Source organism: Miscanthus floridulus, chromosome 10, assembly GCF_019320115.1.
Source record: "Miscanthus floridulus cultivar M001 chromosome 10, ASM1932011v1, whole genome shotgun sequence".
Taxonomy (NCBI): domain Eukaryota; kingdom Viridiplantae; phylum Streptophyta; class Magnoliopsida; order Poales; family Poaceae; genus Miscanthus; species Miscanthus floridulus.
Genome location: NC_089589.1, coordinates 86,136,930 through 86,159,782, shown reverse-complemented (window position 1 = coordinate 86,159,782; position 22,853 = coordinate 86,136,930). Strand labels below are relative to the sequence as shown.

The window sequence follows — 22,853 nt, the reverse complement described above, 5'->3', positions numbered from 1 at the left end:
GACACTCCTTCCTCACCTGGTACTCTATCACAATCTTCTCCTCACACTTGCCGCATGCAATGAGAGGGAGGTCCGGCCTCAGACGCTTTGGAACCCGATGAGAGGCCGAGGACCCAGAAACAGTTGCCATCTACTCTCTATACTCATTTTTAATATAATATAAATTTCTCATTTTATAAACAAATAAAATAAAAAAACTCTAAAATTCTCTATATCTCTAAACCATGAAGTGTGCTATGCATGCTAGAAATGAAAGCTAAATACTAGTTTTGAATAACTACTTTAACCTTTCTTCATCCAAATATGCAAACTTTAAAGTGATTTTGAGCTTAAATGGCTTACAAATAAAAAAAATCCACCATAAAAAACCACATATATCTAGTCCACAAAATGAGATATGCTATTGATGAAACATGAGAGTATAAAGTTGATAACCTTTAGAACCGAAGAATCGATAGAGGAATCGAAGAAATCTTGTGATTACCGGCGATGAGGAAGAAGAGAGGCCGACGATGAAGCAAGAACACTGAGGTCGAAGTGGCTCGAGCTCGGAGAGGAAGAAGGGGTATATAGGAGGGGACCTTTAGTCCCGGTTAGAGAAACCAACTGGGACTAAAGGTCCCCTTCTAGTCCCCGACGGAGCCTCTAGCCGGGAGTAGATTTTTACTCCCGGTTGGAGGGACCAACCAGGAGTAAAAGTTAACCTTTAGTCCCGGTTGGTAGTTCCAACCGGGATTAAGGTCCCCTGCAGTAAAAGCCTGCCGCAGTAGCCGTTGGGCAGGGACCTTTAGTCCCAGTTGGAGCTACAAGCCGGGACTGAAGGTCTCTCCAGTCCCGGGCACGAAAAATACCAGGACTAAAGCCAAATTTCGAAGTGGATCAAAAGTCGTTTCTCTCCTAGTGTTACATCCATGGCTTGGCCCTGTTTATTTCGCCGAAATTTTGGCTTATGCTGATGCTTATGCTGAAATGTGTGAGAGAGAAAAACATTGTTCGTTTGATGAAGAGACTGTAGAAGTAGTGTCGCAGAACAGAGCGATAATGATGCTGGTTCTTTCCCATGTGGCTATTCCTTTTCATTTTCCATTTTCTCTTAATACTCCACGTGCTACAGCTTACGTGGGTAAGATTCTCCAAGATATGGGAACAAAGTCACTTATATAAACAAATAAAAACTGCACTTTTATCGTATAATCATACATACAAACCACCCCCTCTCAGTTGACGAACAAAAACATGTATACTGCCTCAGAGTAGATTTCAAATTCAGTTCAAGGTTTATTTGTCTCATGTATAGGTCTGAATTGTGCCCTTAAAAAGCCTACCCTTCATGATATATTTCTTTGCCCTGTTTTATGTCGGACATACATGATGATTCATGTGTTCATGATGATTGGTTAGCGTGGGCATGCATCCAAAGCACCGCAACGCTCCTCCAGCAGGTGGCTAGTCCAGGCACTCTATAAGACAGAAAATCCAGTCGACCAGCAGCGCGTCATTGGTGACGAACGGTTTCCAACCAACCATACAGGACCCACACACATGGGCTGTGTGCACCTGTCTCGCTCACGTACTCCCGCGCGTGCGAACGAAACAAGATTTGCTACTCGTTGTTCTCGGAAGTCAAGAACTAGGCCCCGTTATATAGACGATGCGCACACGACGCACGGCTCACACTAAACAACAAGCTGAGGATCATGGCAGGAGAAGCCACCGGTGGTGGCCAAGGGCTTACACTGCTTGGCCTGTGGGCGAGCCCGTTCGTGATCAGGCCGGGCGCGCATCGCGCTCAACCTGAAAGGCCTCACCTACGTTTACACCGAGGAGAGCCTCTACGACAAGAGCGAGCTTCTCCTCAACTCCAACCCCGTGCTCAAGAAGGTCCCCGTGCTCATCCACGACGGCAAGCCCGTGTGCGAGTCCCAGATCATCGTGCAGTACATCGACGAGGCATTCCCGTCCGCCGCCGGCGGCGCGCCCATCCTTCCATCTGACCCTTACGACCGCGCGGTTGCTCGCTTCTGGGCCTCGTACGTCGAAGACAAGGTACGTACGCACTAGCAGTCATGGCACCCTCTCCAAACCAATTTCTTGTTTCAGTGACTAACACCGATTCTGCATGCATGGCAGTTGTACAGCACGTGGGTACCCGTTTTCAGAGGCAGGACGGCCGAGGAGAGGGTGGAGGCGGCGAGGCAGGTCTTCGCGGTCCTGGAGACGCTGGAGCAGGCGTTCAAGGAGTGCTCCAGGGGGAAGACCTTCTTCGGAGGGGACACCGTGGGGCTCGTCGACGTCGTGCTCGGCGGCCACCTTGGATGGCTGTACGCCACCGAGGCCATCTGCGGGGTGAAGGTCGTCGACGCCGCCAAGACGCCGCTGCTGGTGGCGTGGGCGGAGCGCTTCTGCGCGCTGGATGCTGTCAAGGGGCTGATTCCAGACGTGGAGAGGCTTGTGGAGTATAACAAGGCCAGGCGGCCCGGCCTTGGGCTGCCGCTGCTGCTGCCGTACATGGAGCTGCAGCAGTAATAATAGGACCGAGTAATAAGCTACCAAGCTTATTAGGCTGAGTCCGGTACACAATCGATCGAATAATAGCTGGAACGGATTTATTTATTTACCGGTTCTGCTGTTAGAAATTAAATAAAGTGCTGGTAATGTGTTACATATATGCTTCATTCGTTTTAAGACGCAAGGCATTTAATAAGTTCGAAAATGTCCATCCAGACGCCCGAAGCTTCCTAGGCCTACCGGATGCTCCCGTTGGTGGGCCGTGATGACCAATGGCCTAACACTCGTATTCGCTCGTCTATATGCCCCCAATCGAATCCGCTCGTCCAGCTCACCACGTCCACTGCGCTGCGACCGTGCTCCACCACGACCGTGCCGCAACTGCCGTCCATGGCTCCACCGCGACCACGTCATTTGGGCGTTCTCCATGGCGTCTGGGTGCCGACCGGCCATCCCACCCGCCCTCTATGTCATCACTGCCATCGGGCAGCCCCCACCTCTCCCTCTATGCGTCGCCACCCAGATCCGCGACCACGCCATGATTGAGCTTCCACCGCGACCATGCCACCTCGGCATTCTCCATAGCATCCGAGCGCCCCATCGGCCATTGCACCTGCCCCCTGCGCCGTCCATCGCGCTGCCCCTACCTTGCCATCTGTGTGCCGCTGGCTAGCTCCACGCGTCCGGCGAGCTCTACACTTGTAAACGTCACACGCCGACGAGCCTCTATTCACCCAAGCAACAAGGAGATGTTGCGCTAAAAATGTAGGTTGCAAACGTATGTTTCTTGTGTTTTACACGAAATCATATGTTTCTTGTGTTTTACACGAAATCATACCCCATCCTATGCATTCCCTTGTACGAGGGCCTAATTTCTAAATGCTTTATATAAAATTTTAAATCCCTTATTTTCAAGTGACAATTTAGTATTTTGTACTTCTTTTTTGTTTAAAAATAGAAATGTGTCTGTTTCATGTATCCTCCGGTAATCCGGTTGCTACAATAATACATCTGTCCCTTGCTTCTCATGCACTGTAACTTTTTCATTTCTCCTTAATTCTTATATTTGAACTAAAACGACAAATAATATACGTACCGATGGAATATGAAAATGTTCCGTACTCAAGATGGATAAAAAAAAAAGAAATGTAACGCCGAGTAGGTTTGAGCCAAGCCACCACCAACCTGACAAAGCAGCCGGGGGCGTTTTGCTGAATCCCTACAGAGGCTACACATCCGTGATCCGTCACCACTCCCCACTGCCCACTGGGCAGGCAGCACGCCACTTTGCCGCAAGGTCGCAGACCAAACCGAAGCAGAGACTCCTGTGTAACCTGCATGTTTGAGTGTTGACCTCCTCCACGGCCTGATTTCCCTGTGCCTGCCAGGCCACGAGGTCCCCCGGAAGTCGAAAGGCATTTGCGACAGCGAGTTGGTTTCTTCAAAGTTGAAACACAGATCAGATAGATTGGCCAAAAGTACCTACCGGATGATGGCAGTGCCCCTTGTACAGTACTACACATCTGCATCCCCTCCGACGCTGAGCCCCCCAGCAAAGAACATACTCGTACTAGTACACCAGTGGTTGCCACAATTAGCCTTCCTAGCTGACTGGATCAAGAAAAGGATAACTAACAATCAGCACCATTTTCGTTTGATCGTCAGCATGTTCGGTTGGTTGGTTAGTATCATTGCTGGTTCGTTTATGTGAGAGAGAAGTACTGCAGGCTAGTTCATGTGAATAGTGTCCATGTGAGGGGGCTGGCTGGCCAGCCCTAGCCGAACAAGCGGCGTATCAGCCATGCATATCAGCTATGATATAATATTTTTCTTTCACAATAAAACACCATCAGTCAGCTTATAAGTCAAAAAAAAAAAAAAAAAAAAAACTATCAAACGATCAGGGCGCAGCTGATCAAAGGGTTCCCCAGTCCCATGTTCCATTTCTGGGCACAGTCCTCCCACTAGTCCAACTGTTGACATCAGCAAAAAACATTCCGGATTCAAATCAAACACAGAAACTGAGACAGAGATTTTTCACGGCAACCAAATCATTTCAGCCCGTGCGGTTTGACCGGGGCGAGTTCTCCCTTGCCGACCCAAGCAGAAATCAGCAGTTGCCATCACACTTCCTGTGCAAATTCCGCGCAAGTTTTTAGGGCCGGTTTAGTTTCCAAAAATTTTCATTCAAAGTGTCACATTGAATCTTGCGGCACATATATAGAGTACTAAATGTAGACGAAAAAAAAACTAATTGCACAGTTAAGTAAGAAATCACGAGACAAAACTTTCGAACCTAATTAGTCCATAATTAGATACTAATTACCAAATACAAACAAAACAAGTGCTACAGTAGCCAAACAGTAACCAAACCCAAAATTTTTTGGGAACTAAGGCCTTGTTTGGGCCTTGTTTAGATTGAAGAAAATTTCAACCCGATAAATAGTAGCACTTTCGTCTTATTTGGTAAATATTGTCCAATCGTGGACCAACTAAGCTCAAAAGATTCATCTCATGATTTCCAACTAAACTATGCAATTAGTTATTTTTTTACCTATATTTAATGCTCCATACAAACGTTCAAAAATTAATGTAATGGAGAAAGAGTGAAAAAACTTGGAACTTTAAAGGGAACTAAACAAGGCCTAAACGTGCCCTGCTACCAGAAGCGTGGCCAAAACTTGGTCCAAGTCCAAGTCCTAGCGAGGCGGCTAGGCTAGCGACCCAAAGTGGTACACGTTCAAACCATTTGAAAATTGCAATCCACAGCAGTCATATCAACAACTACTACTTCCACATTTAGGCCCCGTTTAGTTCACATCCAAAAACCAAAAATTTTCAAGATTTCTCATCACATCGAATTTTGCGGTACATGCATGAAACATTAAATGTAGATAAAAAGAATAACTAATTGCACAGTTTGCTTGTAATCGGCGAGACGAATCTTTTAAGCCTAAATAATCCATAATTGGACAATTTTTACCAAATACAAACGAAAGTGCTACAGTAGCCAAAAGCCAAAAATTTTCGGAACTAAACACGCCCTTACAATCAGTAGGAGTACATTACAATGATTAATTTACACCAACCACACACTCCCTGCCTGCCTGCCTGCGTATATGTACAGTACACACAAGAACCTAACACGTGACCCACCGCATCAACAACAAATATTAAAACACATCCTGATTATTATCATGGTGCTTGGCGTATGAGGCTGTCAACACTAATTCACACTGCCTAGTCACGGAAGGAGTACTAACCATCAATCAACTACCTAATCGACGACCTGCAGCAACAGCTAGAGTACAAACGGCTAAACCCCAGCAGTAGCAATTTAGCAAAGAAAGCATCAGAACCACGCACCAAACCTAAACCGAACAGGGAGAGGGAGGGGAACCGTGCGGTAGCTGACTAGTGGGACCCCCAGAGGCCCCACGCCTTCCAGCTGAGGACGGAGCCCCACCCGCGCCGCCGCTTCTCGTCGTCACCGCCGGCGGCCGCGGTCGAAGCCTCCTCCTTCTCATCCTCCGCCGTCAGGTACTCCGCACCGTCCTCCATCTTCGGCGCTTCCTCCGGGGCAGGGAGATCGGCCGCGGGATGCAGCAGCGGAAGCGGCGGGAGGGAATCGACGCCGAGCTCCTTCTCCTTCCCCTTCCCCTTGGCCTTCTCCTTGGCGGCGGCGACGGCGTCCTTAGCAGCTGCGCCGGCGCGCTTCTTCCGGCCGCGTCGGCCCCCGCCTCCCTTGCCGCCGCCGCGGTCCCTCTCCTCCTCCGCCAGGTGCTCGTCGAACGCCTCGATGGCGCGGTGGATGGCCTCGCGGTCGCCCTCCGGGGACCCGTCCCAACGGGACCAGTACGCCGTGTAGCACCCGAAGCAGCCGCACCCGAGCTCGGGCCGGTGGTGCTCCCCCGCCGCCTTCCCGTCCCCGCCGCGCGCAGGCGTCGGCGTAGGCGGCGCCGAGGACCGCAGCGACGCCAGCACCAGGTACGCCAGCACCTCCTTCCCCTCGGCCCCGAGCGGCGCCGCGGCCGCGATCACCGCCGCGGGCAGCAGCCGCATCAGCACCGCCTCCGCAGTCGTCATCTCTCCGGCTCCGCCGCCCGCGGCCACCGCCGCCGGCGACGGCGAGGGATGCACCTTGCCCTTCCCCATTCCTTCGCGACTCTTCTTCTCCCTCCGGCTTTGATTTGTTTTTCTTTTCGGAAAATGAATAATCCCTCATGGTTGGATTGCTTGGGTTTTAAGCGACCTCTGACCTCTCTGCTCTCGGGGTGGGCCCCGCAGTGCGGCCGGGCGGAGTGGATTGGGTGCGGCCGCGGGATCCTCTGCGGCTGTCGGCGCTTGTGTGGCGGGGTCGGCGCTGAGGCGAAGCGTTGGATGGCAGATGGACGGGTGGGATGCCACGGGAGGTGGCGATGGATTTCATATATGCTGTGCGGTAGCGTGGTTCGTGACGTTTTATGATCCGGCTTGTTGTGGTTATTACTGTACGAGCTTAACTTTACAATGCTTTTTGTTGTGGTTATTAAGAGATTATTACATGCGATTATATTAGGGCAGTAGTGTTATTTTTTAAAAAAAGTGATTACGCCAGCGCTTCGCTAGGCCGGTATTGAATATTCTTTGTGTGTTTGGCAATGCTAATTAATCTTGTAGAGCAAAATTAAGATGGAGATGTCTGTTCTTACTCTGTTTTCAGCAGTATTAGCTGAGTCATGCTTAGTACACTCAGTTGGCTTTGTCAAGGAATAAACAAATAGTAGAGGAAAAACATACTAAGATGGAATCTTTTTTTTTTGTCTAAAATTGTGATAAGATATGGCCATAGTCTTCACGCGAGAGTGAGACTGATGCTTAAGTTCAACCAAATGGATAGGACATAATCCCTCCAGTCTAAGTATGACATTTAAGACAGGAAGCAAACCTGAAACGTCAATTTTTAGTTAATTGCAGTCGGAGGTACGTACTAGTGGGACGCTCCAAACATGGACCCCGCTTTTTACGTGTCGCTCAAAAGGTGTGGCATTTGGCAATAAGTTAGTAACCCTAAACAAATTTGGAGCGCCTAGCTGCCCTACTGCAAAAGCTTTTAGCTCACCGAACACCCCCAATGTGGCACGGAAGCTTGCGTGGCGGCCGTGGAGGGCTTGTGATGCTTTTGCAATATATGACATGAGAAGTGCGTCCAGCGTATTTGCTTTCTACAGTAAAGAAATGTGTTATACTATGAGTGATAACAATTATTAAAACGATAATGTTACAAATTAAGATGTCCGGACGCCTCCGCTCACTCCCGCACGTGTCGCTCATTTAGCCACCCTATCCACTCGTCCCGTCCACCAGCAGTGGACCCAGAAAATATTTCAGGGGGGCTGAACAACACTGCTGTTCGATCTTAAGTCTCAGCCCCCTACACTATAGAACTTTGTCTAAAAATTCATGTGGGCTCCACAGGGGTTCCACTACTCCGATCTGGGTAGGGGGGCTTGAGCCCCCCTCGCCCCACCGATGTGTCCGCCCCTGCCGTCCACATGTCCCGATGCTCGCTGCGCCGTTTCCTTGCTACGTCGTCGTGTCCATCTGCCCACCGTCGGTCCCCCTCAGTGCCGCACCCCCACCGTGCCTCGGCCTATCCCCTATGGCCTCCTCCGCACCGCCTCCCCACGTTGGCTCCTCCGCGCCGCATTCTCCACTGGGCCTAGCCTGCCTCGCCCGCCTCCATCTCACTGCCTCCTCGCCGCGGCCCAGCCCGCTCGCCACGACCACCTCCATCGAGCCGGCAGGTGTCGACGAAATATGGTCGGCAGTCTACCTAGGGGTATGCCCAAGGTAGTAGATTGTCGGCAGACAGATGCGCAAGCCACAAACAAGATGGTGATGCAAGACAGACACGAGGTTTTATTCAGGTTCGGCCACCGAGAAGGCGTAATACCTACGTCCTGCGTCTGATTGTATTGCTGTATGTCAATGAGATATGTTTTTTAGAGGGGTCCCCTGCCCGCCTGATATAGTCCGAGGGGCAGGGTTACAGATCTGGAAACTAATCCTAGTTAGTTACAATTGCCATAGGTGGCCGGATAAGGATTCCTGTTCTAACCGACCAGGATCTTGTTTGATCTCCAAATCTGCCTTGATTCCTTGCGTGGGATTCCGAACAGGATGGCCAGGCCGCACGTCGTCTTCTAGTGGACCGGACCCCCTGATCCGGGCCGGCCCAAGCCTAGCCGTAAGGGTATAGGGGTTAATACTCCCACAGCTAGTCCCCGAGCACCATGTATTATGCTACGACACGTCGTTTGATCTCCTTCGACTAATGCGATCCGTCTTTATGTCATCTCTAACTGATTGAAACATTGACCAATCAAATGCGCTAGCATTCTGGTCAGAACAGAGAGCAGTAGACCATGATTATAGCCAAAGATTCCGGTTGTCCGAAGAATGCATGGTGCTCTTAAAGAAAAAAGAAAAAGATTTCTTTTCTTATCAAGTGTGCCCACTTGTATTTCTGATAAGAAATGTAAGTGACCCTTGGACAGTAGTAATCCTGGCAATCAGTCAAAGCGTAGGGGTCGATAAAATAAACACATTCACCGCAAGGTGAAGTGTGCCCACTTAGTCCCCGAGCCTGGTAGTACGTGACGTAGGCACATGGTGCCAGGGTCTAAGAAGAATTTCCACTGAAGTTAAGAATCCAATCGTCGTACAAGCAATACGAGATGCACCGGCAGGTGCATCGTACCGATGTAGTCCCCGAGCTTGCTGAAAGGCGAAGTATAAGCCTTGTAGCAAAGTCCAAATAAATGCCTCTCGACTGTATGTGAGTACACATCACATGTAGCCGAGGAGAGTAGTCACCGAGTAGTGGTCGGAACAGTCCCCGAGCATGGTAGTGGTCGGTGCCGTCTCCGAGTATGGTAGTGGTCTGGACAGTCCCCAAGCATGGTAGTGGTCTAGACAGTCCCCGAGCACAGTAGTGGTCTGGGCAGTCCCTAAGCACTACAGTGTCTGGGCCATCCCTGAGCACGAGACGTGTGGCGAAGAAACAAATGCCACTTGTACTATTATTTAGTGTATTTATTTATCTTCTTATTCTGTCAAGTCCAATCTGTCACATCTGGTAAAAAAAGTAGACGAGTATAGCACGTCATACTGCCTTCTTGTCCTTTCGAGCAAACAGTCACTTGACACCTGTATGGAGGTGTGTCAGTGTGGGCCCTCTCACACTGGCGATGAAGAGGCGCATACACTGATAACAAAGAGGCGCATATATTGGCATAGATCTCAAGGTTGTGAAAACAACCGTCTGTGGCGCATGCGCACGTCTCCCAAGAATCTCAGGCAGACGAAATAGCGGAACTCTTGGTTATTTATAATATAGAATTGATAAGTTACTTTTTACCGAACCCCATTTTCATTCGCCGCCGCAGCCTTCTTCTTCCTCTTGCCAACCCTAATACCTCCGAAATCATCACCAATCACCCCTCCACCGTATCCACCTTCATCAGCAAGGGTGGATTCATGGCGAAGAGTGACGCCCAGAAGAAAGCCGGAGTCATGGCGAAGGAGTGGTGGAAGTCAAGAAGCAACGAGCAGACCATCGAAGACCTCGTCATCATGGGAGTACTCCACAGTAAGGAACTCGCAGGATGGCACGCGTCGGAGGGCGAGGGGTACCCCGATCCACAACCAGGTGAGATTGTGGTTTTCGAAGATTTCTTCAAGCAGGGTTTTGGGGTTCCAGTGCACCCTTTCCTTCAGGGGCTCTGTCTGTATTACGAGATTGGGATTTGCAATCTGCATCCCAACTCGATTCTTCTTGTCTCCACCTTCATTCATCTTTGCGAAGCATATGGTGGCTTCCAGCCCCATTTTGACTTCTTTCGCCATCTTTTCTGTCTGCGGAAGAAAGGAAGCGTCGACTCGAAGATAACCGGAGGTGTGTACCTCAATCTTCATGATGGGATGAAGGCCCAGTACCTGCACTGCCCTTGGAACACGTCGCTTGATGACTGGTACAAGAAGTGGTTCTACATCTACGAAGAGCCAAACACAATCACGCTGTGCGACATGGGGTTCATTCCGGAGAAGAAGACCAGCTGGTCGGAGAAGCCCAAGCACCTAGAACAAATCCCATAGCTACTTGGGATGATCCCGTGGAGGAAACTGGATGGTCCGAGCATGGTCGGGAACTTCATCAGCTGAAGGATCCAGCCCTGCCAGAGGAGGGTATATCCCGGCTATGAGTACCAAGGTAGCGCAGACCCAACAAGGACTAGGCAAGAGGCGCTTGATAAGATAGAAGTCAAAGCCAGAATTGGAGAGCTATTTAACTTAGCTGATCCAAATTATGTCAGATTGAGCGACATTGAGCACGCTTTCAAGCTCGCACGACCTCCCCCAAAGGTAAATCATTCTGCCTTGTACCCATAGTTTTATATTGTAACAGAAACTTACTGTGTTATCTCCTTTGTGTTTCCCAGATTAATGGTCGTGATAGAGCGACAATGTTCGTATCGCCACCCCCTGGTGTAGATTGGCCACAAGTTGGCAGCCCAGCTGCCTAGACCAGCACCAGGACCAAAGACATCGACTAGGCGGTGCTCGGAGTTGGAGAGGAGGCAGCGGCCAAGGCTGCTGGTAAGCGGCCGGCGGCCAGCAAACGTCGGTAGGTGATCTTCACGCTGTCGGATGATGACACAGAGGAGGGAGAGAACACAGACATCTTTCAACTCGTCCCTCGAAAGAGGAGGAGGCAACTAGAGTCGACTGAGCAAGGCGGCTCCTCCGTGCCGGTGGGACCCACATTGCCGACACTGCAGTGCCAAGGACAAGCGGTGGAGGGGTCGAGCACCAAGCCCCAGCATCGATGCTGGATGTAGAGGGAGACTAGGTGTCACCTGCACAGCACGTGGAGCAAGCACGGCCGAAGAGACGTGCCTTTGCCACATCATTCCGTGCTTCCAATATGTAAGTATTAGTAACTTTGATGTAAGCTTGCAATTTTCATTGATTATGGTTACCTTCTGAACCATATCTCAGATCTACCAGGTCGACGTCCATCGAAAATCTAGATCAACTAGCCGGGAGCGGCATGGCTTTGCCGACAATTGCAGAGAAGACTGCCCAGCAGCCGACCATGGAGGAAAACATAGCAGAAGGTCCACCGAAGCCTCAGACCATAAGCGGTCAGACAACAGTCCCCGAGTAGGGGGTCGAGGGAAGAGCCGAGCCAAGTACAAATGCTCTATGCACTAACCCTGCTGAGGGCGACACTTCAGCACCAAGGATAACAGTCCATATCGAGGAGCAGCAGCCGGAGGTGATAGCACAGAGCACGTTTGCCGATGCTACGGCCCGTGGGAAGGCCATAGTGATCGTAGAAGCTGCAAACTCTGGACCAGCACCGCTACCCGAAGAAGAGGCCGAAGAGGATGAAGTAGAGGAGGTCCTGGGCTGTCCACAGGACAAACGACAACATGTATATGTGTCGCGCTGGTGGAACAACCAATGGGTTGTTCATGAGGAAATCCTAGAGGTCGAAGAGACCATAAAAGTTGAACGAGCGGCGAAACGACTGGTGACGGAAGTCCAGGTATGCTTTGCCTGACCACCTGATCTTGCTATCCAGTCAAACTGTCTTACTTAGTTCTTTACATGCAGGACTTAATGAAGACCGTAAGGTACCGAAAAAAGTGCTTCAACCAAATTGAGGGGATCACGGCAAGCAATAAAGAACTGGCGGCCGAGGTGGAATGCTTGTGCCACCAACTTGAAGCCGCCAACCATGAGAGGATGGAGCAAGAGGCGCAGAACCAGAACCTGGTCGTCCAGCTCAGTAACAAAGAGCAAGAAAGAACAAGTAAGTTGTCACTTTATCACAACGAGTGCATGGCACGTGTTGTTGCATTGTTGGTAGTAACAGCTGTAGTGCAGGCTTAGAAGCCGAAGTAGTCTGTCTCCAAGAGGAGAATAGCCGTGTGGTCGTAGAGTGTGATCGCCTGAAGGAGGACAACAAGAAACTAGCGCACGACTAGTCGCAACTCTGAGACCACACAACTAAGATGAAGGAGGAACTGAAAAGTAAGTGTTCCAGACCACCTTGCTCACTTTTGTTGCCCGCATTATCTTGTCATGGCATGAAATTTTAATGTCTTGTGCGATTTGCAGTTTTAAAAGTCAATGCCAAGAAGCATCTGGAAGTCGTGATAAAAGAACGTGACGGCTGGAAGGTGCAGTGCCAAGAGATCACCAAGGATCGGGACTCATGGAAGAAATGGTGCCAGGAAGTGGTAACGGGTATTTTGCCAGTCCTCAACCTTATCGATCCAGCGCTTACAGAGGACATGCCAGGGACGCCATAGCTCGGACTGGTCGATAGATGCTGAAAGGCATGGAGATGGTTCCAAGAGTTTGTGAAGGAGGTGGGTGAGTACATAGGCACACATGTACTAAGCATGGTGCGTGCTCACTATGCCTTGATCGATCTCAAACGCCTAGAGGCTAGATACCCGAAGGAGATAGATCTAGACAAGGCTGAGGAGCTACGGATGACCTAGCTGGACTTGTCGGCAAAAATAATTGGTGACATTAACCTATGTGGAGGCAGGACAGCACCTGTACAGGGTATGCCATCAACAAGTCAGCTAGGAGCGCCATCAGTTTTGAGCCAACCGGCGAAGCCTATGGTCTCGACCAGCCAGGCATCGGCGGGGCCATCTTCTTCAGCTCGACTAGTACAAGAGTCTCCAAGACTCGAGCAGGATGTCAGGAGCAGCGAGCAGCAGGTGCCACGTGCCCCGACCAGCCAATAGGATAGGCTATAGTTGTAGAAGAAGATGTAGTTGTGTTATTGTAAACTTGTACCTTTTTAGGCAAGCTTATAATAACATAACTGTATATCATCATAAGCTTGTTTGTTTTGTATAAAACGTATTTAAGCTTGGAACTCATGTTGGTGTAACTAAGTGAGAACATGTTAGCGTTCTGTTTAGTTGTACCAGTTTAGTCGACACGTCATCCTGAAAGGTTTGTATGGCCCTGGTTTGCCATGTGGTCGGAGTGTGAGGTGCGTGACCTATGCACACGTAGACGCGGATAAGTCAAACCAGAGAGGACCTGCCGATCACCCGTAGCGTAGAGAGCAGATCCCATGCACGTGTTGGGAGGAACCGGAGACAGGGCCTGCTCCAAAAACCTAGGAAGGAATGGTGGTCAATTTTGACTGGTTGAGTTAGAATAACCATAAACTTTGAAGTGACACATTAGAGTGGTCGGAGAAATCATAATAGCTTTATTGAATTAAATCGAAAGTACAAGAGGAGTACATATCTTAGTAGTTAAGCATAGAAACGCCTAAGCTTGTCGATGTGCCATGAATTGGGTACATCTGTACCGTCCAGGTGAGCTAACCTGTAAGATGTTGGTCGTGTGACTTCCTTGATCATAAAGGGCCCTTCCCATGGAGTTGCGAGTTTGTGGACACCAGCCTGATTCGTCTTCCACTTTAGGACCAGGTCCCTGACCATGAAGAACTGCTCTTTAACGTTCTTGTTGTAGTACCTACACAAAATAGCAAGGTATTTGGCTGTACGTACGTAAGAATCAAGCTGCTTCTCTTCTACACTATTCACTTCTAGCTCCCACACTTCATTGACCTTGCCTTCATCGAAGTTCTCTACCCATGCTGATATGAAAGCTATATCTGCTGGGAGGACTGCCTCGGCACCATAAACCATAAAGTATGGTGATACGCCGGTATTGCGACTGGGCTGGGTTCTGAGGCCCAGACCATGGCTGGTAACTCTTTGAGCCATCTTCCGGGAGCTTTATCATTTTCTCTTTACATCCTCTTCTTTAGTGCATCCAAGATCATACCGTTTGCTTGCTCGACCTGTCCATTAGCTCTAGGGCGCGCCACCGAGATGTATTTTACCACTATGCTCCTTTCATCGCAGAAGTCCCAAAAAGCATTCCCGGTGAACTGAGTACCCAGATCAGTGATGATGCTGTTGGGTATGCCAAAGCGGTGGATGACCTGGTCGAGGAATGTGATAGCCTTTTCTAAGGATGCCTGTACCAGAGGCTTGTATTCTATCCACTTAGAAAATTTGTCGATCAGCACAAAGACACATGTAAATTTCCCAGGAGCCGGTTTGAAGGGCCCGATCATATCCAGTCCCCAGCATGCGAAGGGCCAAGAGGCTGGTATTGTCTAGATCTCGTGTGCTGGTACGTAGATTCTCTTGGTGAAGAACTGACAACCCTCATAGTGGCGGACTAGCTTCTCTGCATCAGCTACCGTTGACGGCCAATAGAACCCTGCTCGAAAAGCCTTGCCAACCAGCGTTCTCGAGGCCGCATGGTTGCCACAGGAGCTAGAGTGGATTTGGTCTAGGAGATGTTCGCCGTCCTCCTGGGTTACACACTTCATCAAGATTTCCTCCTTTGCGTTCTTGCGCCATAATTTGCCATCGACGAGCAGATACTGTTTACTGCGACGCATCAGGCGCTCGTTTTCTGTCCGATCAGTGTAACCGCTGCCATCTGTCAGGTACTTGATGAAAGGTACTCTCCAGTCGGGCTCATTAGTGGTCGGAGGTGGCTTGGTGGTGGTTGACGCCGGGACCGTAGCCACCAATAGCTGGTCTGGAGGCTTGTCGACCGTGGAATCTTCCTCTTCGATGGAAGGCGTGAGCAGGTCTTGAACGAATACGCCATGTGGGACTTTGGCTCGGAATGATCCTAACTTTGATAGCGCATCTGCTGCTTGGTTTTTGTCCTGGACCATGTGTGTGTACTCGATGCCATAGAACTTGCCTTCTAGTTTTCTAATCGATTTGCAGTATGCATCCATCTTTTCGCTGGTCGTGTCCCAGTCCTTATTGAGTTGGTTGATGACCAGAGCCGAGTCTCCATAGACATAGAGACATTTAACACTGAGCTCGACCGCAATGCGCAAACCATGTAGGCATGCTTCATACTTAGCGGCGTTATTAGATGCTGGGAAATAAATCATGAGGACGTACCGGAGCTGCTCCTTGGATGGTGACCCGAAAAGAACTCTTGCTCCTGCACCGTCGATGTTGAGAGAGTCGTCGAAGTACATCTTCCAATACTCATTGGGCCCCTAAGAGGTAGGCGTGCTTAAGTCTATCCACTCAACGATGAAATCGACAAGTGCCTAAGATTTGATTGTAGTACGGCTTGCAAATTCCAAGGAGAAGGGCATAGCTCCATTGCCCATTTGATGATGTGCCCATTTGCGTCCTTGTTGCAAATGATGTCTCCCAGAGGGTACTTGGTCATGACGACCACACGATATCCGTCGAAGTAATGTTTCAACTTTCGGGATGTTATTAGTATGGCGTAGATCAGTTTCTAAATCTGTGGGTACCTGGTCTTGGACTCATTGAGTACCTCACTGATGAAATAAATTGGTCGCTGTACCTTGTAGGCGTGGCTAGGCTCGTCGCGCTTGACCACCATGGTAGTGGAGACCACCCGATTTGTTGCTGCAATGTAAAGTAGGAGAGTTTCATCTTCTTTGGGAGCAGTAAGGACCGGAGGTGATGTAAGGTATTGTTTCAGCTATGTGAAGGCGACGTCTGCTTCCTCCGACCACTCAAACTTCTCAGATGCTTTGAGCAGCTTGAAAAATGATAGTCCTTTTTCTCCTAATCGTGATATGAAATGACTAAGAGCAGCCATGCATCCGGTAAGCTTCTGGACATCCTTCACCTTTTTGGGCGGCTTCATGTCTAAGATAGCTTTGACTTTCTCTGGGTTAGGGCGTATGCCGTCATAACTGACAATGTTGCCAAGCAATATACCAGAAGGAACACCAAAGATGCACATTTTTGGGTTTAATTTCCATTGAAATGTATTAAGGGCTGCAAAGGTGCATTCTAGGTTGTCAACAAGGGTATGTGCTTCCTTGGTTTTGACAACTACATCATCAACATAAGCCTCGATGAGGTCATCTTTTATCTCGTCTTTGAGGTAGGCCTGTATGGCACGTTGGTAGGTAGCCCTGGCGTTCTTGAGCCCGAACAACATGGTCGTGTAGCAGTAGGCGTTGAAAGGCGTGATAAAAGATGTCTTGATTTGGTCGTCCTTTTTTAGAGCGATCTGGTGATAACCAGAGTAGCAATCGAGAAAGGAAAGCAACTCACAACCGGCGGTTGAATCTACAACCTCATCTATGCGAGGTAAGCCAAAGGGGTCATTAGGGCAGTGTTTGTTGAGATCAGTGTAATCAACGCACATTCTCCATTCATTATTCTTTTTGCGTACAAGAACCGAGTTGGCTAACCACTCCGGATAATATACTTCTTTGATAAATCCGGCTGCCAAAAGCTGTGTAACTTCTACCCTAATCGCCTCCTTCTTATCGCGAGTGAACCGTCGTAGCTTCTACTTGATAGGTTTGGCCTTGCCGTTGACATTCAAGGAGTGCTCGATCAAGTTTCGAGGTACACCGGGCATGTCAGTAGGTTTCCATGCGAACACATCCACGTTGCTCCTCAAGAACCTGACGAGCGTGTCTTCCTATTTGGGATCCAGGTTGGCCCCGATAAGGGCTGTTTTGCTAGGATCACCGTTGACCAGCTGGATCACCTTGTGCTCCTTGGACTTGATGTTCTTGTGTAGAGCTTCGAGCTCTGGGATCTCTAGGTGGTTGGCTGAGGTCTTCTTAGCGTTGAGCATGGTCTCGGCCATGCGAATAGAGAGGTCGTGAGCCTCTACTATTTTGAAGCTGTCATCCTCATAGGTATAAGCTGCGTATACGTTGCCCCTGAGGGTTAGAACTCCCTTCTCGGTAGGCATCTTGAGCACCAGATACCTATAATGAGGTATGGCCATGAACTTGGTGAGCGATGGTTGACTAAGGATAGCATGGTAGGTGCCGTCGAAGTCAGCGACCATGAAGTTGACGTAGTTGGTGCGGAAGTGGTCCGAGGTCCCAAATTGCACAAGTAGCGTGATCTGCCCAAGAGGTGTAGAGCTCTGTCCGGGGAGAACACCTCAGAACTGTGCCTCGTATGGCTTGAGATCCGCCTAGGTTATCTTCACGGCTGGCAGACTATTCTTGAACAGTATATCAATGGAGTTGCCATCGTCGATCAGCACTCTATCGAACTAAACCATGTTGATACAAGGATCGAGGACCAGGGGAAAACGTCCTGGCTCAGGTATTGCGGCCCATTGGTCCTTTCTGCTGAAGGAGATCTCGCAGTGAGACCAAGGAGGGAGCCGTGGATCGATGATGAGGTTGTCGGTGTTGGCCACGTTCAAGCAAGCGCGGGCGAGCAGCTTGCATTCTCGTTTGGTCTTGATGGACACTTTGCCTCCAATGATGGTGCACGTGATCGGTTGGCTTGACGTACTTGTGACGGGGATCTGCGTCTTCATCGTCGTTGTCCTCGTTGTGCTGTTCCCCTACGTCGTTAGGCTTGTCGGATGTATCCAGAGCCTGTTGACACGTGTAGATAGACTTGAGAATGTGACAATTCTCTATGGTATGGTTTGACTTGGGATGGAGCTGGCAGGGCCCTTTCAATGCTTTGGCGTAGTCTTCTTCGTAGTTACGACGTCTGCCACCTTTTTTAACGGTGTTGACGTCGCCGTCGTCTTCCCGAGCACGCTTGCCCCTGTAATCGTCACGGTAGTTACGCCGCTGATTACATTGGTCGCGGTGGTCGCGGGAGTCATTGCGCTGGTTGCGGTGGTCAAAATTGTCATTCCGACCACGATTGCCGTGGTAGTCATCGCGGTGTGGGGGGTGGTCGGAGCGTGGAACCCTTGCTACTTCTTCGATAATTATCTTTTTAGCATCGTTGGCGTCCGCATACTTCTTAGCAGTGGCCAGGAGCGCTGTGACTGATTCAGGTCTCTTGCGGAGGAGCTTGTCCCTTAGGGCATCGTGGAAGCGGAGGCCAGTGATGAAAGCCTCGATTGCCTCGTTGTCGGAGATTGACGGGACCTTGATGCGTATCTCCGAGAAATGCTGGACGTACTCACGTAGTGGCTCATCTTTCCGATCTTGAATCCATTGCAGATCATATTTGTTCCCCAGTTGCTTGCAAGTTGCAATGAAGTTGTCGATGAAAGCTTGCTTGAGCTCCTACCAAGAATCGAAGTAGTTCATAGACAAGCTGACTAGCCATTGGTGGCCTACATGGCCGACGATGACTAGGAAGTAATTGGACATGACATGCTCATCAGCAATGGCTGATCTGCACGTGGTTTCGTAGAGCATAACCCATAATTTGGGGTTCTCCTTGCCGTCGTACTTCTGAAGCTTCTCGAGCTTGAAGTTCTTGGGCCCTATGACTTGGCGAAGGTGAGAAGTAAACTACTTCAAACCTGGAGGGCCATGGGTAGTATCATATTCCATACGACGATGACTTTCGTGGGATGCACGATCATGGGCTCTCTGGTTGATGCGATCGCGTAGATCGCGTTCTCCGAGGTAATGGCAGAGATCGTTATTGCCATCACGGTGATCCCGGATGCCACCTTGGTTAACCCTATGACCACGGATATCACAGTGATTGTCGCGGTTGTCTCAGCGGTTGTCGTCCCGGTAGTTGCGGCGGTTGTCGTCCCGACCACCATCATGGCCACCGTTTCCGCCTTGATGGTTGTCTGAGGGGTCATCGTTGCACGAGCCATGTTGGTTGAGTGGCTGTGAGTGACTTGAGTACTAGTGGCTATGGCTTGACTCGACTGAGACGGATGGAGCCCGGGCTTGATTTACAATCTCTGTGGTCTGAGCCATAGCAGCCGTCAGATAAGCTTGTATATCATCACGAACTGCCTGGGTTTCCAGGGTATTGGGTAGCCGTTGCATTGTTGCCATAGCGATGGCTACATTGGCGCTTGGAGTCCTGAAGACCTATTTGTCCCCCACCTATCGAAGGCATTGTTGAGGTCGCGTGGCTAGACCCTTATGCGTTGTGCCTCCTCTTCTGCTTCGGCTTCGATTTGTCGGCGATTAAACCGGTCAATATTGCGTGCTTCGCATGCAAGCCTTTCTTATTCTGTTTTACCAACTGCCAGTGATTCATCATTACTGACAACATTGATCAAGTCCCTTCACCTTGGTGGGAAAGATGGGAATTGTGGGAACCCTGGGGCGTGGTCTGGGATATCCAGATCATATTCAACGCCTTCATCGTCATGATGTTGGAGCTTGGTGTGGACGGATCCACTAGATGCGATGCCAGACGAGGAGCTGGAGCCACCCTCTTGGACTGTGTGGATGGATCCTTCTCGATAATCCTCAATCCAGACCATGTTGATGAAGTTGCGCAGGCTGTAGGGCTAGGCCTGGTAGTTCTCTGTCGAGGCTTCGTACTCAGAGAGCTAGAGACCTGTCGCGGAGGCTATCCGGCGATGAGCAGAGCACCCTTCAGGAGTAGATGTGACCATGAGATCTGTACCGAGTCGTGTAGGACAACTGTCCCGAGCTGGTCGGGTAGAGCTGTTGTGGGTAGTGGTTACCTGCTCGTTAGGTTGACTTTGAATTGAATTTACTAGAGCTAGGGTTTCAGCAAGTTTGGCGCCGACCCAATCGATGGAGTCGAGCAGGTCGGTGTTGTCGATCTGCTTTCCTTGGTAGCGAGGAAGCGAATGATGGGTTGTCGGCGTGGCTGAAGATGATATGGGCGTGGTCAGAGCCAGATGTACCATGGTCGGAGCCAGATCCACCGTGGTCGGAGCCATACCCACCGTGGTCGGAGCTGTAGCCGATGCAGGTGAAGCAGTGGTCGACGCAGATTGAATCCGCGCCTCCTCCATGGTCATGGCAATGAAGTCGTCGAAGCCGGTGGTCCAGGTGATCTGGCCGACGGTGAACGTGAGGCCGTTCGGCGTAGCCATGGAGCCGGAGGTGATGACCATCTTGTTCGCTTGGAGAGCAGTACGCACACCCCCTACCTGGCGCGCCACTATCGACGAAATATGGTCGGCAGTCTACCTAGGGTTATGCCCAAGGTAGTAGATTGTCGGCAGACAGATGTGCAAGCCACAAACAAGATGGTGACGCAAGACAGACACGAGGTTTTATCTGGGTTCAGCCACCGAGAAGGCATAATACCTACGTCCTGCGTCTGATTGTATTGTTGTATGTTAATAAGAGATGTTTTTAGAGGGGTCCCCTGCCTGCCTTATATAGTCTGGGGGGCAGGGTTATAGATCTGGAAACTAATCCTAGTCAGTTATAATTGCCATAGGTGGCCGGATAAGGATTCATGTTCTAACTGACCAGGATCTTGCTTGATCTCCAAATCTGCCTTAATTCCTTACGCGGGATTTTGAACAGATTGGCCGAACCACGCGTCGTCTTCTAGTGGACCAGACCCTCTGATCTGGGCCGGCCCAAGCCTAGCCGTAAGGGTATAGGGGTTAATACCCCCACAATGGGCCTCCACGATAGATGCTCTAGCAAGTAGGCGAGGGGGCCTCACACTCTCTAGAGCCAAATCCCTCAAGGAATCATGAAGATCTTGAGCAAGGGAGTTGGGAGCACCAATCTTGGAGAGAGAGAGAGAGAGCTTTCTATCGAAATGGATGAGTGAGTGAATAAGATGACCATTGGGGGCGAAGGGGTGTGGTATAAATACCTCCCACGTCACCCACAAAACGGTCGGGTCAGTCAGACCCCGAAGCCTCTGCGTCTAGGCGCGAAGGTTCCGCGCTAGCCAGAACAGAAAAGATTTTAGCACAACTTGCTTTTCGTGGCTAGGATTATTTGAGTTGGGAATGGTGTTTTGAGCACTTGGTTCCACCCAAGACCACTATTAGTATCCCCCTTGAAAGTACGGCTTGTCCTATAACTCAATTTTAAAATATAAAATGAATTAAACTAGCTCTTGAAGCCATTGCAAGCCATTCATTCGAGTTGGGGGGTCTCCTCCTTTGTTTCTTTGCACCCACGATTAAAGATATGCTGTCAAACACTTGTCAAAGCCATTAGTCCTTTAATTATGTGGTCAACATCACCAAAACCCACTTAGAGCATGATTGCACTTACAATCTTCCCCTTTTTGGTAAATGTTGACAACACAATTAAAGCTTACATTTAATTGAAAGATTGAGCTTTTGATAGCATGAATACAAGTGCTCCCCCTTAATATATGAAATATTAATTTGAATTTTAAAAAAATGTCTCCTCAAGACGACTTTGCATATATTAAGAGCAAATATGAAAGATACATTGTATTCATGCCATCGTGGGGTGCAAGAGATCTGTGTCAAATAATAATCCGTGATGCGTATGATGGATTATGCACAAAAGAAAATATCCTGGGTCTATAGACCGCAGAGCCTTTGGGCCTAAGCATGGAGCCTCCATGTTCTGCACACTCAGAATATTTTCAACAGAACAGAAAAGCATCACATATATAAACAGACACCACACATAGATCTAAACAATGCTAGAGATATATGAAATATTAAGCAGTTCTAGCATAGTTCTAGCATCCCATTACAAGCATAGAATTCATATATCCATGTCCATGACCACCAATCGTCACACAAAGGCAAAACAAAGTATTATTATAGACCACTAAACTGAAAGAGAGTTTGAAAATGACCTGAACTCTCATAGCTCACCACGTCCACTACTACTATTACTACGTCGACACGATGATGACGATGACGATGTCGACACAAAAGATACGACTCTCTCAATCTTGCCTCTCTCCCCCTTTTGTCAACAACTACCAAAAAGGGAAAGAACAAGAGAGGTAAGGTACTTGTAACACCTTGGGTGTTTTAAATACTAAAACCTACCATGTCATCATATGCATTGCAAAGCATTTGGCCTTAGTGAAAACTTTGATATGCATACACTAAAACAAGTTTACATTTATGTTATATGTGTTGTCTTGTATGGTTTGGATCAAGTTCAAAGTTTTGTTTGGGTTTGAATTTCCAAAAACCCTGATTTCCAGCGATTTGTTTTACCCCAAAAAACCTAATTCGAAATTGAAGTACATTTTGGGGTTGAGCCTTAAAGCAAAAGTGTAGAGCTTGTTGAGTTGTACAAAGTTGGTTTTTGGAGTTTTCAAAGTTGTTTAGAAAAATTTGAAGTAATTTGAAAAGGCGTAATTTTTAAATGTTCCCCTTTTTAATTCAAAATTACATTTCAAAATGTAGACCGAATTAGGAGGTGGTTATAAAAGCAAAGTTGTAGAACTTTAGATTTTGAACAACTTTTATTTTTGAAGATTTTTGAGTTGTTATTCAAATTTGGGAGTAATTTGGAATTTTAGACGAATGGCAATTCTATAATTAAGTGGAACAGTGCTCGCCGCTTAAGCTACATTGCCGGCGAC

The 22,853-nt window shown here is 49.1% G+C and overlaps 1 protein-coding gene and 1 pseudogene across 1 annotated transcript; one reads left to right on the top strand and one right to left on the bottom strand.

Moving 5' to 3' along the window:
• Positions 1–1,697: 1,697 nt before the first annotated feature.
• On the top strand, positions 1,698–2,668 carry LOC136488988 (probable glutathione S-transferase GSTU6; annotated as a pseudogene).
• A 2,863-nt stretch (positions 2,669–5,531) lies between these two features.
• On the bottom strand, positions 5,532–6,731 carry LOC136485012 (uncharacterized). The gene has a single exon (XM_066481963.1). It carries the CDS (start codon positions 6,661–6,663, stop codon positions 5,923–5,925), a length of 741 nt encoding a protein of 246 aa, XP_066338060.1. The 5' UTR covers positions 6,664–6,731; the 3' UTR covers positions 5,532–5,922.
• Between the last annotated feature and the right edge of the window lie 16,122 nt (positions 6,732–22,853).